General features: G+C 49.7%; 5 protein-coding genes across 5 annotated transcripts; 2 read left to right on the top strand and 3 right to left on the bottom strand.

Moving 5' to 3' along the window:
• Positions 1-135: 135 nt before the first annotated feature.
• aof2 (putative lysine-specific histone demethylase Aof2) lies at positions 136-3,381 on the bottom strand (the record flags this gene model as incomplete). The annotated part of the gene is made up of 1 exon (XM_746438.1): positions 136-3,381. One exon carries the CDS (start codon positions 3,379-3,381, stop codon positions 136-138), a length of 3,246 nt encoding a protein of 1,081 aa, XP_751531.1.
• Positions 3,382-4,454: 1,073 nt separating this feature from the next.
• tvp38 (TVP38/TMEM64 family protein) lies at positions 4,455-5,843 on the bottom strand (the record flags this gene model as incomplete). The annotated part of the gene is made up of 3 exons (XM_746437.1): positions 4,455-4,821; positions 4,885-5,304; positions 5,374-5,843. The coding sequence occupies 3 exons, from the start codon at positions 5,841-5,843 to the stop codon at positions 4,455-4,457; spliced, it is 1,257 nt and encodes a 418-aa protein (XP_751530.1).
• A 1,023-nt stretch (positions 5,844-6,866) lies between these two features.
• On the top strand, positions 6,867-9,728 carry AFUA_4G13020 (CCCH zinc finger and SMR domain protein; the record flags this gene model as incomplete). Its single annotated transcript, XM_746436.2, has 3 exons — positions 6,867-8,342; positions 8,400-9,104; positions 9,158-9,728. Exons 1-3 carry the CDS (start codon positions 7,417-7,419, stop codon positions 9,726-9,728), a joined length of 2,202 nt encoding a protein of 733 aa, XP_751529.1. The 5' UTR covers positions 6,867-7,416.
• A 433-nt stretch (positions 9,729-10,161) lies between these two features.
• Positions 10,162-11,411, bottom strand: AFUA_4G13030 (HpcH/HpaI aldolase/citrate lyase family protein; the record flags this gene model as incomplete). Its single annotated transcript, XM_746435.2, has 4 exons — positions 11,382-11,411; positions 11,262-11,303; positions 10,930-11,150; positions 10,162-10,872 (listed from the first exon to the last, which is right to left on the bottom strand). The coding sequence occupies exons 1-4, from the start codon at positions 11,389-11,391 to the stop codon at positions 10,162-10,164; spliced, it is 984 nt and encodes a 327-aa protein (XP_751528.1). The 5' UTR covers positions 11,392-11,411.
• A 105-nt stretch (positions 11,412-11,516) lies between these two features.
• On the top strand, positions 11,517-12,812 carry tvp23 (DUF846 domain-containing protein). The gene is made up of 3 exons (XM_746434.2): positions 11,517-12,019; positions 12,095-12,381; positions 12,452-12,812. The coding sequence occupies exons 1-3, from the start codon at positions 11,880-11,882 to the stop codon at positions 12,598-12,600; spliced, it is 576 nt and encodes a 191-aa protein (XP_751527.1). The 5' UTR covers positions 11,517-11,879; the 3' UTR covers positions 12,601-12,812.
• The last annotated feature ends 1,301 nt before the right edge of the window (positions 12,813-14,113 follow it).

Genomic DNA, 14,113 nt, shown 5'->3' on the forward strand with positions numbered 1-14,113 from the left:
AGCGAACACGATGTCTCAGTATTAGTAGAAAGAACAACGGCCATATTCGGCACATTTCCAGCGCCGGGCCCTTCATACCGGTGTGCCCCTGACATAAAAAAAAAGATAAATTGAATTCATACGGGAGTCTAAGCATTACCTCTTCGCCGGCGGCTGCCACGTCTCGAACGGATTGGCCGCGCACCACCGCTTCTTGATCTCGAGCGACTTCCTTTCCCACTCCTTCGTATTCTGCTTCCATCGATCCCAGATCTCCGTGTTGGTCTGCCGGTTGACCTCCGTCTGTTCGATATACGGTCGTTTTTCCTCTTCGCTGGCTTGCCGCCACATGAGACCCAACGCCTGGCGGATTTCGTCACGCGCCGCTTTGGCATTCGGGTCCTTGGTTGTGGCTTGTTTGGTTTCATCGCATTGCGCGCGGGCTTTACCCCAGTAGTCCTTCTGGTAGAGGAGAAAGGGGTTGAGGCCAGTTCGCGCCGGTCGGGGTTCGGGCGGACCTAGCTCGGCGTGGATGGCTGCCCACATGGCTTGTTCGTAGGCTTGTCGGAGCGCCGTATCGCCGGAGAAGGAGTTGTTTGATCGTGCGGGTGCTGATGCGTCGGTGGGATGTGCGGAAGTAGAAACGGGGGCGGAGAACCCGTTTGAGCAAGGCGGTTCCTTTTTCTTTTGTGCCGTGGCTACTGATGTGCCCAGTTCGATTGCCTTGCCCTTTTCGGGAACCAAGGGGTTCGGGATCTCTATAGGTCCAAGGACGGACTCGATGATCTCTGATGCAGCTCGCAAACCGGAGAGATAGGCACCATGGACGGTGGCTGGGTGGGTGCCGCATGTGGCCTCTCCTGCGAAGTGTAGGTTGCCAACGGGCTTCGCCATCAGGTCATAGTCGCCTGGTAGCGCCTGCGCAGCTACGTAGGAGTAGCTTCCTCGAGTGAACCTGTCAGATGCCCACCGCGTGATGATGGTCTCTAACGGATCAGGTACAGCGACGTGCTTGAAGATATTCCGAAGCTGACTCGTCACCTCTGCAATGATTTCCCCGTCAGGTGTGTACTCCGCCTGATGGGCTGCGTCGCCAGCCATCAGGGCGATCAGAACTGGGAGGCCTGTTGTTTTCATGCAGTTCCAGAAGAGATAGAATCGACCTCGATTGGCAGCATAGTCCTCCTGCACCATGCTGTCTCGATTCTTGGGTTCCCGCAGCAGCCCAAACATGTCTCTCTCAGTATCCCAGAAGGGCTCCTCGAATACGAGTATCACTTTGTTCATGACCCCGAACCCGAGCCTTTCTATAGCTCCACGCTTCCAATCAGGGAGAGGTGGCGAGAATTCTATCGAGTGATGCTTCAAGACACCAAGTGACGCAGTGAAAACCACTTTATCTGCAACGAACGATTCGCCGTCTTCACAATGAACCACAGTTTTCCGCTTCCCCGAGCCCGTCGAGTCGTAGGCGATCTTGCTCACGATCTTGTTCGTTCGAACGTCAAGTTTTGTGGGCAACGACCACAAGCCATAGGGTACCTGTTGATAGCCGCCTATGACTTGCGAATGCTCGCCTTCGAATTCGTTTCCCAGGTCTTGGTCCCAGCCAGAGAGACTGAGTTTGCCAATATTTGTAGCATTCGCGTATTCCAGGTTTGCGAAATGCCAGTTGATCAAGCGCATATCTTTGGGTGTAAGAGGGAGCATGCGTTGATATTGTTTGACCCCCTCGTCCATTACGGCGCCCAGAGTTGGCCACATTGAAGCTTTGGCAACAGGATCTAGGTTCAGAGATGCTGTTGGAGGGACCCCATCCTTCAGCTTCCATCCCATGGCTTGACAAGCAAGAGCAGCGGGCTGTTCTTCTGCAGGACCAAGATCGGTCGGCACAGGGGGAATAGTTGCTTTGATGTCCGCTGTTTTGTGGCCCACGCCTCGCCGCACCTTTTTATTGGGGAACAAAAGCTCAACGGTACCAGCGGCGCGAGCCTCTTCGTATTGTCTTACGGTGAGACCGTCGCTCATTGTTAGATCGCGGCCGGAGTCTATCAATCTCCTGTCTCCTTCAGCGGTAGGTACAATAACAGCGTTGTGACGGTAGAGTCCGGAACGGTCAAGAACATCAATGTACAGTCGTTCATCCATGGCGTCCTGAACTTCATCAACTGCCGAGCCGTCAATATCGTAGATAGTCGATATATCACGTAACAAGTGATAGGGTAGCGCCAACTGGCCCCGAATTATCTGGTCTAATGGGTTTCCATGCTCGAAACCGACGATTATTTGCGCACCCATCTCGGCCTTGGGTACAACTCCTGGGGCTAACTTCGATGACTGAAGGCTCCGTAGAGGATGAGAATATATACGGCCTCCGATTCTTCGCCTTCCCTCCAATACGACAACCCGCGGCGATGTCAATGGATCGTGATATTGCTTGAAGAGACCTTCCAATTGTCTTGCGCAACCCAGGCCTGCCATCCCAGCTCCAATTACAACAATGACTGGGCCGTCCTTGCGTCTTCCTTTTTTAGGGGCAACTAGAGCCGGTGGTATTTCAACGCAACCAAAGTTGATGTATCCATTCCGTACAAGCCATTCGTAGGCAAACGAAGCCAATCCCATCCACCTATAATCTTTCGCGCAGCCTAGAGCCTCATCTTTTGTGACACTGACCATTGGGTTTCGCGTCCAGAGGCGCAGGATTCCGTTTCTTATGTTCAGATAAGCTGTAACATGCAGATGACACAAATGATCCTGGAGTGCTTCTTGTTCCTTCTTGTGCAGAGAGTAGGGATTGAGTCTGCATGCATACGCGGCAGTAACGCACTGCTGAGCGTAAACGGCAGCTGTGAGCTTAGAAGGTATGGACGACCTTGGCCGATATCTGGCATAGTCTGTATTGCCACTGAGCCCTTTTGAGTCAGACGTAATAGACGACGAGGACGGCACATTATTGACAGTTGACGGTGGAGTTGAGTTTTTCTGACTGGGTTCATACATCAATGACACGGATGTAGCTGAGCCACTAAGTATATTACTCGTATCCTCATTTGAGTCATGTGTCATAGAATCCGCGCTCTCAGATCCGCCAGCGACTCTATCGAGGCCTCCATTGACATCTTGAAGCCTTGTTGATGGGTCGATAATCGCGGCGGGACTGGATGTCTCGCCGTTCGATTCATTTGATTCATTACACGAGGGAGAGCGGCGAAGCCGCTTAGCCGGGGGCTCTGACAGGTCGACAGTTCCAGATATCCTTTCATTTGGCAATGATGGATGCTGCAAGTGTTGGTTACCGTTGACGTATGTAGTTGCGTGAGATAAGTAATTGTCAAGCTGTGATAAATCGTAGGATACGCCATTGAGACCCTGCAGTCCCATAGATGCGGTAGCCTCCATCTTCGCTAATAAGGGGTTTGATGGACATTGGACGGGACCACTTGAAACTTGATAATAACCAGATAGGCTTCCACTGATTCAGATGAAAGCCGATTGTTGTTAGGTGCTGAAAACCAGCACCCCTTCCCTTTCTAAGACGAATATGGAGATATTAGATGCCAGGATTTCCATCCATGGTGGGTCCACTTAGAGGGCGCCGAACAGAGGGAAAGGGCTCTTGGAATAGTGCAAAGTGTGATACTTCCTATGAGATAGTCAGAGCGGACTGGTCATGCACATAAGGCTTCTAAACAAAGACAAAGATGTTTCGTATCGTAGGAACATATGTACTCGGTTTCATCTTACCTTGAGGCGAGATAGCGTACAACACTGCGGGTCGACAGGAAAGTATGATCTTAGGTCATCACAGAACGCACGCCCTTCGATCTAGTTTACAAAGATATTCAATGGAGACAAACAAGTTCATCGAAGGACGTGCTTTAACGGGGAATTAATAATGAATCAAAGGCTGTGCATGATGCTTTTGTGTTCTCACAGCAAATGTGATTTCAGCAGGGAGATTCGATGGTGCTGGACGGGAGCTTCGGGCGAACCCAGCGTATTTCTCAGTCTGAAGGAGGAAAGCCGCATTCTACAGTGTCTCTCTCTTCTTCACATCATCAATCGGCTCAGAATGGCCATTTCAGTCTCCTCTGGGTTTATTTATTAGCGGCATGTCTCGAACTAACAATGTCACTTATGCAAGCATTCTTTTTGTCATTTCCTTACATAAAAGAGCATTGCAAAGCCCAGGCCAGTATCACTTTGATACGCGCTCCTCGCCTTCTGTACCGTTTAGAGCACAACTAGGGCTGAGAAAAGGTTCACCTGCTACGTCTGATCCAAGCGAAAATTGAGTGTCTTGAGCTCTTGAACTATGTCTGATGTCCTCTCTTTACGCAGCAATGACACTACGTGCGTGAGAGGGCGTCGTGATATGACTCTAATTGGCAGGTCTATACTAATAACAGTTTGTACATCATAAGCTAGGTATATCACGGTGAGGATAGGACTCCTGGACAGCGTGACGGGTCTCAACCCGATCGCACGTGTGTATGGAGACGGAACATCTGACTGTCAGGTCCATCGCCATCCCCGAAAACATCTGAATCATTGTCTGTGAATTCGTCCCTATAGGGTCCCGGGAACTGCTTTTTCGTGAGGTTGGGCGAAATCTCGCTGCCGCTGTCGTCGTCAATAACAAGATCAACGTTATCATCATCAAAGTCGTTGAACCCGATCCTTTCCTCCTCGTCGCGAGCGAGCGTAGTGGCAGCGGTGTTGACATCTGGGTCTTCGGAGAAAGAACCATGGGGACGGTGAGCAGCATGATCGGCTTCTAACGACCTCCGTATATCAGCTCTCTCTTTAGCTTCCAACTCTTTGGCGCGAGCCAACGTCCTATAACCATAGTTGTTAGCCTCTTGGGGAGTCAAGGCAGCGTCAATTCCCAGGGAGACTTACCTCCTGTATATATACCAGCCTGTAAAGACACCAATTCCAATTGTAAGGATAATACTACAGATATTCACAGCCTTGGACGCCGCGCTCATCTCCTCATTTTTCTCGGAAAGAATCCGAATTCTACTTCCAATGAAAGCTGGGACAAGCAACTTGGGTGTGATGAGAGCAGTTGCCAGCCCATACATCAAAGGGTGCACTGTCGGAAACGTCGAGACGGCACCATTGCAAACAGAGTAAGGTAGGGGACATAGGCGAATCATGCACAAGAGTTTAAGTCCGTCGTACTTGAGTGTCAACGCGAGAGCAGCAAATCGTTTGTCCCGTTCCATCATGCGGTTCACAAATTTCGACAGGATTGTCCGCGACACGATGAATGAACACGTGGATCCGAGCACGGTTGCAGTGGCATAGAGGATCCAGCTAAGATATGTGTTAGATCTAGGTTCAGAGCAATCGATCAAATAAAATAGAAAAATAAATCAACCCTACCCTTTCCATATGCCATAAATGAAACCAGATATCGTTCCAAACGTGGACCAACCTACCAATGGTGGGAAAGAAACAAAGAAAACACACAGCCACAGGACGAAAAATGCCAACCATGACTGTTCCCATTTTTCAGCTACAGGCCCCAGCCAGAAGAACACTTGTCCCGTGAAGATCATGAAAGACAATCCCAGCAAGATGGCAAGCAACGCTGCTCCAATAGCCCCAATTCTCTGCCAAAATGTTAGTCTCCGCCATGTCTTTTTGGTTCGTCGCAGCATCTTCGTGGCTTGATTGACAACTTGATCACGGAGACCAGTTGATTCCCGGACAGAAGGACTGGCAGTATTGCGCCTGCTGGAGGCCAGATGGCTCCATAATGGTCGTGTATCTTCTTCTGCGGGCGACAGGGATTCTGCAGGCGACATTGGAAGCGAAAGAGCCCGCGCAGTGGACGTATAGTCTGCGGGCATCTTTTAAAAGCGTGGAGTCTTTATCCGGATTGTCTTTTGATGATTGTGAATCGGCAATGACAGTGATCAGCGCTTACAGGTGTAGGATCATGGACACGAGCCAGTCAACGCTCGAGAATATGCCAATCGCAAGATCACGATCAACTGCGCATAAAGATGGGAGACCTCGGGGAGCTCTGTCAAGGAACGGTGCGTTGAAGGCGGGCAGAAAATAGGTATGTAGGCAACGGAGTACTCGATGAACAGCGAAGCAGGGGGGGGTGCCAGAGGAATCGAGCTGGAGTTAGGAAACCCCCATCAGATGTCGAAATCGAATGATTATTAGGGTAATCTTGTTACCCAAGTTGATTAACCCTTCAAATTATTCGTCATAGTGAGATGATTTCTGGGCTGACGCCGTGATGTTGTTGGCCGTTTGAAGTTGGAGGGTTTAGCTGCTGACTGTACACAGAGCCTATCTAACCGCTTGTTTGTGACTACTGTAGTTAGTAACACGGTCTCGGGTGAATGACTAAGGCATTTATCGTTTACTTTCATCCGATTCAGGTGCAGCCGAACTTTGTCTTTTAGGTGATGACTATGTCTCTGTGTCTGGATACCTGTCAAGCAGATCGTCAATGATGTACATCAGGTGTATGCGGCCTGGGCAGAAATATGATGGGTAGATATCAAGATATCGTAAGTATTCCAGCTCCTCCACTGATTGACGATCCTTTTGTTATCTTGAGCCAAGGAATTTGGTGCCTTTGGGCCTGAGGTTCCAGATCCTCCCCCACATCCGCGAACCTCATTTCGTGGTTAAGGACAACATTAAATAACCGTGAATTTACTCCGTAGTGTCTCGACCCTTTGGGGGGTGATCTTGTAAAGATTAGGAAAGAATGAGAGAAATAAATCACAGATTTTTTTTTTTTTTTTTTCGTAAGAAAGAAAAGGCAACTCCCTCGTCACAGCAGGATTTATGTACATAGCATAGTAGAAATGCCTAGATTCCTTGTTGGGAGCCAGTAGCTTGAGGCCTTCAGCGCCTCAGTGTTATGGCCGCCAAATCCCTGCCTGAGCGGAGTCCCCCGTCCATCCATCCATCCAGTAGCTTAAGCTCCGCTGACCACGATTCCCGATCTCTCTCGTCCACCCTCCTCCTTTGGTCTCATCCTCGTTTATATTCTTCTTTTGTTGTGCAAGCGTTGATCTCTCATTTTATACTGTTCAGTTGGATTCTCTTGTCCCTCTCGTTCATCGTCTTTGCTGAGTTCCTTCCTTTGACAGATGCGATGTGATCTTCATATTCAGTGTTCCGCAATCTGTTCCCCTTTCGCATGTCTACGCCCCTCCTTTAGCTGACACCACAACCAACCGATTGTGATTCGCAACGCCTTTTCCGTCTTTGGAGAGCAATGGATTTTCATCTCTGAGGGCCTGCTCAATCTGAAGTTTTGAACACGCTCTTATCGCCTTCCGAGAATTTGACGACCTTCACCCCTCATCTTCATCAGACTGCGTCGCCCTACCTCGCTCCGTTTCTTTCGCTCACACTTAGTAATTCATAGCTTCATCGAAGCCTCTACTCAGGATGATATCAGACGACCTCCTTGACAGTTGTCTCCAGATTCTTCAGGACAAAGCTCTCGATGAAGAAGAACAGGCAGAGAAAGTCGAGAGTTTCCTACGGGAGAACACATCTTTGTCTGGAGCATCGCTGGAGAATGCGGTGCTCGACGTCCTTTGGCGACATCGGAATCGCACATTACCCGACTCTTCTCCTCCCCCTCCTCGTCATACGGTGATTCGCCGGACCTCGCCAGCACCATGGCAGATGGCACGCTCCTCTACACCTTTATCCCCTCCCTCCAACCTCGGCACAAGCCCTGGCGGCTCATCTTGGTTCCAAAGCTCACGAGGCTTCCCTCGCGCACCTCTTTCATCGACCGTATCACCATTCACCTCCCCGCGACCATCCCCAAGATTAGCTCTTGCGCAACCTATCCCCCATTCGCCGAACCTTAACGCTTACGAATTCTCGGACCAGAGTCAAGTATCGGACTTTTACAGTGACTTTGGCAACGATAGTAATGTGGATTGGCTTGTTGCAGACGATGCGCAGAGCACCACCTCCTCTGTGGGGACAATGAGCGCCTCCGGTGCCCTCAGCGCCACTGCCCCGGAATTCGTTCCCGATATGAGCCCCCACGATATTTTGCGCACTGTGCTTGGAGACAATAGATCCAATGAAGAGATCGAGGCTGCATTGGAAGCAAATGGCTATGATCTCGGCGCGACTATTGCATCTTTCTCGCAGGATCAGAGTGGAGGCAGCTTCAGTCAGTCGGATGATGGTCGTGTCGTCGTCGGCAAATCTATGACCATAGAGCAACCGAGATTAAGCACGTCACCGAATCACAACCGAAGCCCTGTTGTTTGTAAATATTGGCTGTCTACTGGACAATGTCTCCGTGCAGATTGTCGATTCAGCCACGATCTTACCAACCATGTCTGCAAGTAAGTAAATGAAACGTATATGGTGGATGGGCTTCACGCTGATACGAGCTCCAAAAGGTACTGGATCATGGGCAATTGCCTTGCGGGCGATGGATGCCCTTTCTCTCACGACCCTTCAGCACTAATTGCGAATCTCAGTGTGGGGGAGAGCAACCAACAAGGCGGTCCAACATTCAACGTAGAAAACACCTCAGAAGCTTTCCCTCCGTTACAGTCTGCAGGAGGAGCTGGGGAACAATGGACGAATCAATATCTGGGCAAGTATCCTCATCTATCAGGTTCTGCGGGAAACAAATCTCCGCAAGCAATGCAGCTCACCCCAGGAAAACGTAACGGCCATGGGTCTCGTCCACATTCCCGCCCAGCGAGCCGTCACCAACATCGTGACTTAAACTCCACAGCGCTTTCCGTAGATGATCCAGATGCATTCCCCTCGCTTGCTGCTGTGAGCGCAAAGAATGCTAGTAAGAAGCACGGGAAACGCAATAACCGAGAAACCGGGCCCGTTAAAGAGACTTTGCCTACATCTTTGGCGGATGTGGTCCGTATGTCTCCGTCCCCTGCCCCGGGCAAAGGCAAACCCACGTCCAAGAATAGCAAAGAAGGGGCCAAAAGCCGCGAAAACAGTGCTGCTGCGCAGTCTATCCCAGCTCCGCAGAATATTCCTTGGCTTGAGACTGGTTCCCGAGCCAATCAGCAGTATATCAAATACCGTACAGAGGCTATCCGCCACGGTACAGTGAGAAACAAATTTCTTCAAAGGTAAGGGGACTCAGGTAGCCGTGATGAAATGCGCAGACTAACATATCTCTCAGCGCTGCTCAAGCCTGGAACCGGAACGACGCTAGAGCCGCCAAAGCTTTGTCTCTTCGAGGCCAGGCAGAAAACGAAGCGATGCGTAGGTGCCACCGCGAAGCGGCACGGCAATTGTACGAAGAGCGGAACAAGCACCTTCTTAGCGCCGGTTTGGATGAGTCGTCCGAAGAACTTTACGTCGACCTTCATGGCCTGCACCCTGAAGAGGCAATCGAATATTTAGAGAAGATCCTTCTGAAGCATGCTCGCGAGGGACGACGCGTGATCTACGCCATTACAGGCACGGGCCATCACTCGAAGAATGGCAAAGACAAGATCGGAAAGGCCGTCAAAGCTTGGCTCAACGAGTGGAAGTACCTCTACCGCGAGTTTAGTGTGCCCGGAGAGAGGGGAGGATATGTAGGTGGCATCCTGGGAATCGACCCGACCAGCTATGACAAGACTCTTGCCAAAAGTCTAGAAGAGGGTGAGGATGGGAAGGGTGGTGACAGCAATGGTAGTCAACCCGTAATGACAATGGGCAAGATTCAACTGTTGAAGCGCGAGGATCTGGAGTCGAAGAGTTCATAATCGCGTGTCATTGTCTTTGAAGGATACCATGCGCTGTTGTCCATTATTGCACTCAGGAGATGACTCGGAATGACCTCTCAATCCAAACAACTAGACCGAACGTGTCTTCTCACCATCGTCGGGAGAGCAAAGTGTGCCCATCATATTCTCAACTTCTCATCGTACACAGGCCGCGATGATGGGATTGATTCCTCTCCCGCACACCTTCATGCAGAGCGCATAGTGCTAACTAGTTTACTGTTGCTTGCTCTATGGACACGCCTGATCGCGCCTCGATCGCGGTGGTACTTCTTCAATTACGACGTATATACGAGTTAGATACATTTATCAAACACTCCTAGCGTTATCCTGTCATCGGTTATTGGAGATCAGGTGAACCTTCCTAGTAGATCCGCTGAGATCATGCAAGTAACGGCAAGGATATAGCGCATATTCATTCGGGCTCTTGATGCTGCCACTTATCTTGCAATTCCTTCACATTAAATCCGCAAGCCCCCGCCTTCTTCACGATCGCGCGTGCTTTCTCCGCAACAGGGATGTCAATCATCTTACCATCCAGAGTCCAGGCGCCGCGGCCTGCCTTTGCTGCTTTCTCATCCGCAATCGTCACGCGTACAGCCCATTCGACCTCAGCCGGCTCCGGACCAAAAATACGCTGCGCCGTCTCTACCTGCGACGGATGAATACACTGCTTCCCATTGAATCCCAGCTGCTTTCCTCCGCGGCATTCTTCCTCCAGAGCCGCCGGTGGCGACCCATCGCTCTTGGTAGACTTGTAGGCTGTACAGACCAGATCAATTGTAGACGGCAGATTCGCAGCGCGAGCTGCAGTCACGATGGCGGACCGTGCAAACAAGAATTCTGTTAGAGATGGAGTGCGGGTAAGACTGAGGTCGAGAGCGAAATCCTCCGCCGCGAAAATCAGACCTTGGAGAAGTGGGGTCGCTGCACAGATCTGGGTCAGATTCGTCAGGGATTTCGCCGACTCAACCAGGGCCAGAAGTGAGAGAGGGGGGCGTGAGGCTGCGTCTTGCGAGCGTGCTTGTTGCGAGAGCGTGTGGGAGACGACATCAGTGACAAAGGTGAGATCCGAAGCGGAATTGACTTTGGGGATGACGATGGTGCTGAGGTTGGGGGATTGGAGCTGTTTCGTTTCGTTAGCTGGATTATTGACTTTCGGAGAAGGTGAGGTTTCACTTACTACTTCGGTCAGATCTGCCAATGCGAGACCGCTATCTACCGAGTTGATGCGAACGGCGCGTTCGCGGATGCCAGATGGAGCAGGCAGGTCAAGCGCTCTCCGCACCAGCGAGCGGGCTTCCGCTTTCTTGTGTGGAGTCACGCTGTCTTCCAGGTCATAGGCGACGCAATCCGCCGTCAATGAGCGAGATTTGTCTATGAAGCGCTGAGAAGAGCCGGGAACTGGCAATTAGACGTCAGCCAGGAGTGTTACTCAGCATCGTGGTCGTTTCGTATGTGCCAAGAGGGGGGATGGTCAACTGCGGGGAGAGCTTGTTCTGTGGATTAACGTACTGTATAGAAGAGCGCGACGGAGGGTATTCCTCGACGCCATTGCTGTCATATATATATATGAATGGCTTACGATGATATGCGCGGAGCAGTTTAAAAGATTTTGAAGCACCTATTGCCTACTGAAGAGCATGCAGGATGAGAAGGATGTTGCTGGGCCATAGTTACGGGCCATAGTTACGATCTATCCTCGGTCTGAGATAAAATATATTCCGGTCTTAAGCATTGGTTTCTTGGACCGGGATTTGAGAGCTTAACCGGGCCGTTAATCGACGTTACTTGCTATTAGTTCTGCCGGCACTGATATATTTGCTTTATCTGTTGGGCATACAATGTCCAGTTATATCATCTGTCCAAGTAAGCCAAGCTTTGATGGCAAAACGGTCTCTTCTCCGTAATTCCATGCTTCGTTTTCTCCATGCAGACAGACAGTTTGTTTTGCTTTTCCGCTGTGGAGCATATTCTGCCATCATATGCCGCCTTGCGTACGTATGCAGGAGACACGCAGCATCATGTAGACACATCACGCGAATTGCTGATCTCCGTTCAACAAGGGAGGGAGCTCATAGCCATTGCCATCTTTCTGTTTAGCAAGAGACTGAGGACTCTTTGTACAGCATCATGGATCAACCACTCCAGGCGCAGCAGGGTGAGCTGAACTGGCGTCTCAGCGCACATCCGATCACTCTGCTATTCTTCCTGGGCTTCCGCACCAGTGCGCTGTTGATGTATCTATTCGGTGTTTTATTTATTAAGAATTTGTAAGTTTCCCAGCTACTTGAGAGGCTGTCAGTCACCCCGTCTCATAGCTTCTCTTCCGCTAACACAGTTCACAGCGTCCTTGTCTTCATCCTGACTCTCCTCCTCCTCTCCGCGGACTTTTACTACCTGAAGAACATCGCTGGACGTCGATTAGTCGGCCTACGGTGGTGGAACGAAGTCAACACTGCTACTGGGGATTCTCACTGGGTCTTTGAATCTTCCGACCCTGCCACGCGAACCATCTCGGCCACAGATAAGAGGTTCTTCTGGCTGAGTCTGTACGTGACACCTGCGCTGTGGATCGGGCTCGCCGTTTTGGCGATTGTGAGGTTGAGCAGTGTTATTTGGTTGAGTCTAGTGGGTGAGTCGTCCTATGCGGATATTGACATCGATTGTTGTACTGCCAAAGTTGAAAGCTAATTCAATCCCAGCCATTGCGTTGGTCCTGACCATCACCAATACGGTTGCGTTCTCCCGTTGCGATCGCTTTAGCCAGGCTTCTACGTATGCTAACCGGGCTTTTGGGGGCAATATTGTGAATAACCTTGCTGGTGGTCTGCTGGGCAGACTTTTCAAGTAAACTGCAATCGAATCTATGCCATGTATGATTTGCGTCATCCTCTTTTAGGGACAGTAGTCTGAAGGTCTCCTTACTTTTATGCCATTCCGAGGGATGAGAATAGCTGGAGCGTTGTATGAATATTCACAATCTCATACTAGAATATATGTGATAGCAGGTCAAATGATTATGAGATAACTGGTCATAATACGGTTGATGACCAAATATGTGGATCGATTGTCTTTACGCAGACACTAGTTGATCTCATCCGCTAAGGTACTTTATGACTAGAAATATTACTGCCTACATCTGATGTTAGGTGATAATTCCAGACCACATCGCCTCCGGACATAAGAGGTTACACATGTCTGTCGGTTTAGGGCAGAGTTATTTAAAACTCAAGACAAAGATAATGATAATGCTACTAGATTTTAGTCTAGGAACTTGGCCTCTTAAAATATGAAATAGTTTCACATATCTCAGGCCCAGTTGTTGCGTTACACAGATTTGATATACTAGGAGTATGTCACACAGTGTCGCATCAAATCCGAGACAGGACTCTTTCGGACCATGCTAGATTCTCCATCATTGTCCCAATAGTAATCCAAAAATCTCTGGAAAATAGCATTCTACCATATCCTGACCAAGCGCCAATGACACTTAAGGTCTGCCTGGTAAGACCCCATATCAATGGCAGTCCAGAATCGAAAGAGTCTCAGACGATTTCTAACCCCTAATGCAAGTTGACTGTGCCGTAATTTCGATAGGAGGTCTTTCACCATCCTCGTGCTACATAAACAGACCCACTGGCCTATGCAGCTAGTTCAAATAAGATGATGGGATGCGTGAACGGCTGCGTTTTGCTTTTTCTCGTTTCAATAGCTGTTGGTTCTGTCTTGATATAGCTAACTATCAGGGTTTCGTTTGATCAGTACAGGCAGTCTGTGAATAGGATTTTTGCGTTTAAATTTCACATACGTCCTTTCTCAGTGATGTAAAGCCATAAAGCTCTCCCTATTAGTTCTCATCAATGCACACTGTCCAGAGAAGCAATACCAGACCAGATAGGCACTCCGCTGTTGTTGTATAGGATTGTCTATAGTCAGCAACTTCAAGTCGATGATTCAATATACCTTGTTAAGCATAGAAGAGAACCAATCTGCCCATTCTGCTCTCCTAAGGTGATACTTCACCGTCTGTTAGATGCACTCAGAGTCTCGGCGTAGACAGATCTATTCACAGAGGCTCGGCGTACCAGGGCTTTTTCACACGATCTCAACGTGTTCACACATTGACCCTTTCATCTGGTCTCAGCCTTGCCAGTCCTTCATCATCCTAATTGGTTTCTGTTGATTATCAGCACCTTTTCAGAGAAGATACATCCACTCACTAGCGGATCACCCTGGTCTTTTTTGTCTCGCTCGGACAGTCTGAGAGTCTGAGCCCCAGGTAAACACAGCCAGTGCTGAAAGTATCTTTCATAGCCATAACAAACCGAGTTATAAAGGCTTGGTTGAACAGCCTTTTCTCAGAC

The sequence above is a fragment of the Aspergillus fumigatus genome, chromosome 4, assembly GCF_000002655.1.
Source record: "Aspergillus fumigatus Af293 chromosome 4, whole genome shotgun sequence".
Lineage (NCBI taxonomy): Eukaryota > Fungi > Ascomycota > Eurotiomycetes > Eurotiales > Aspergillaceae > Aspergillus > Aspergillus fumigatus.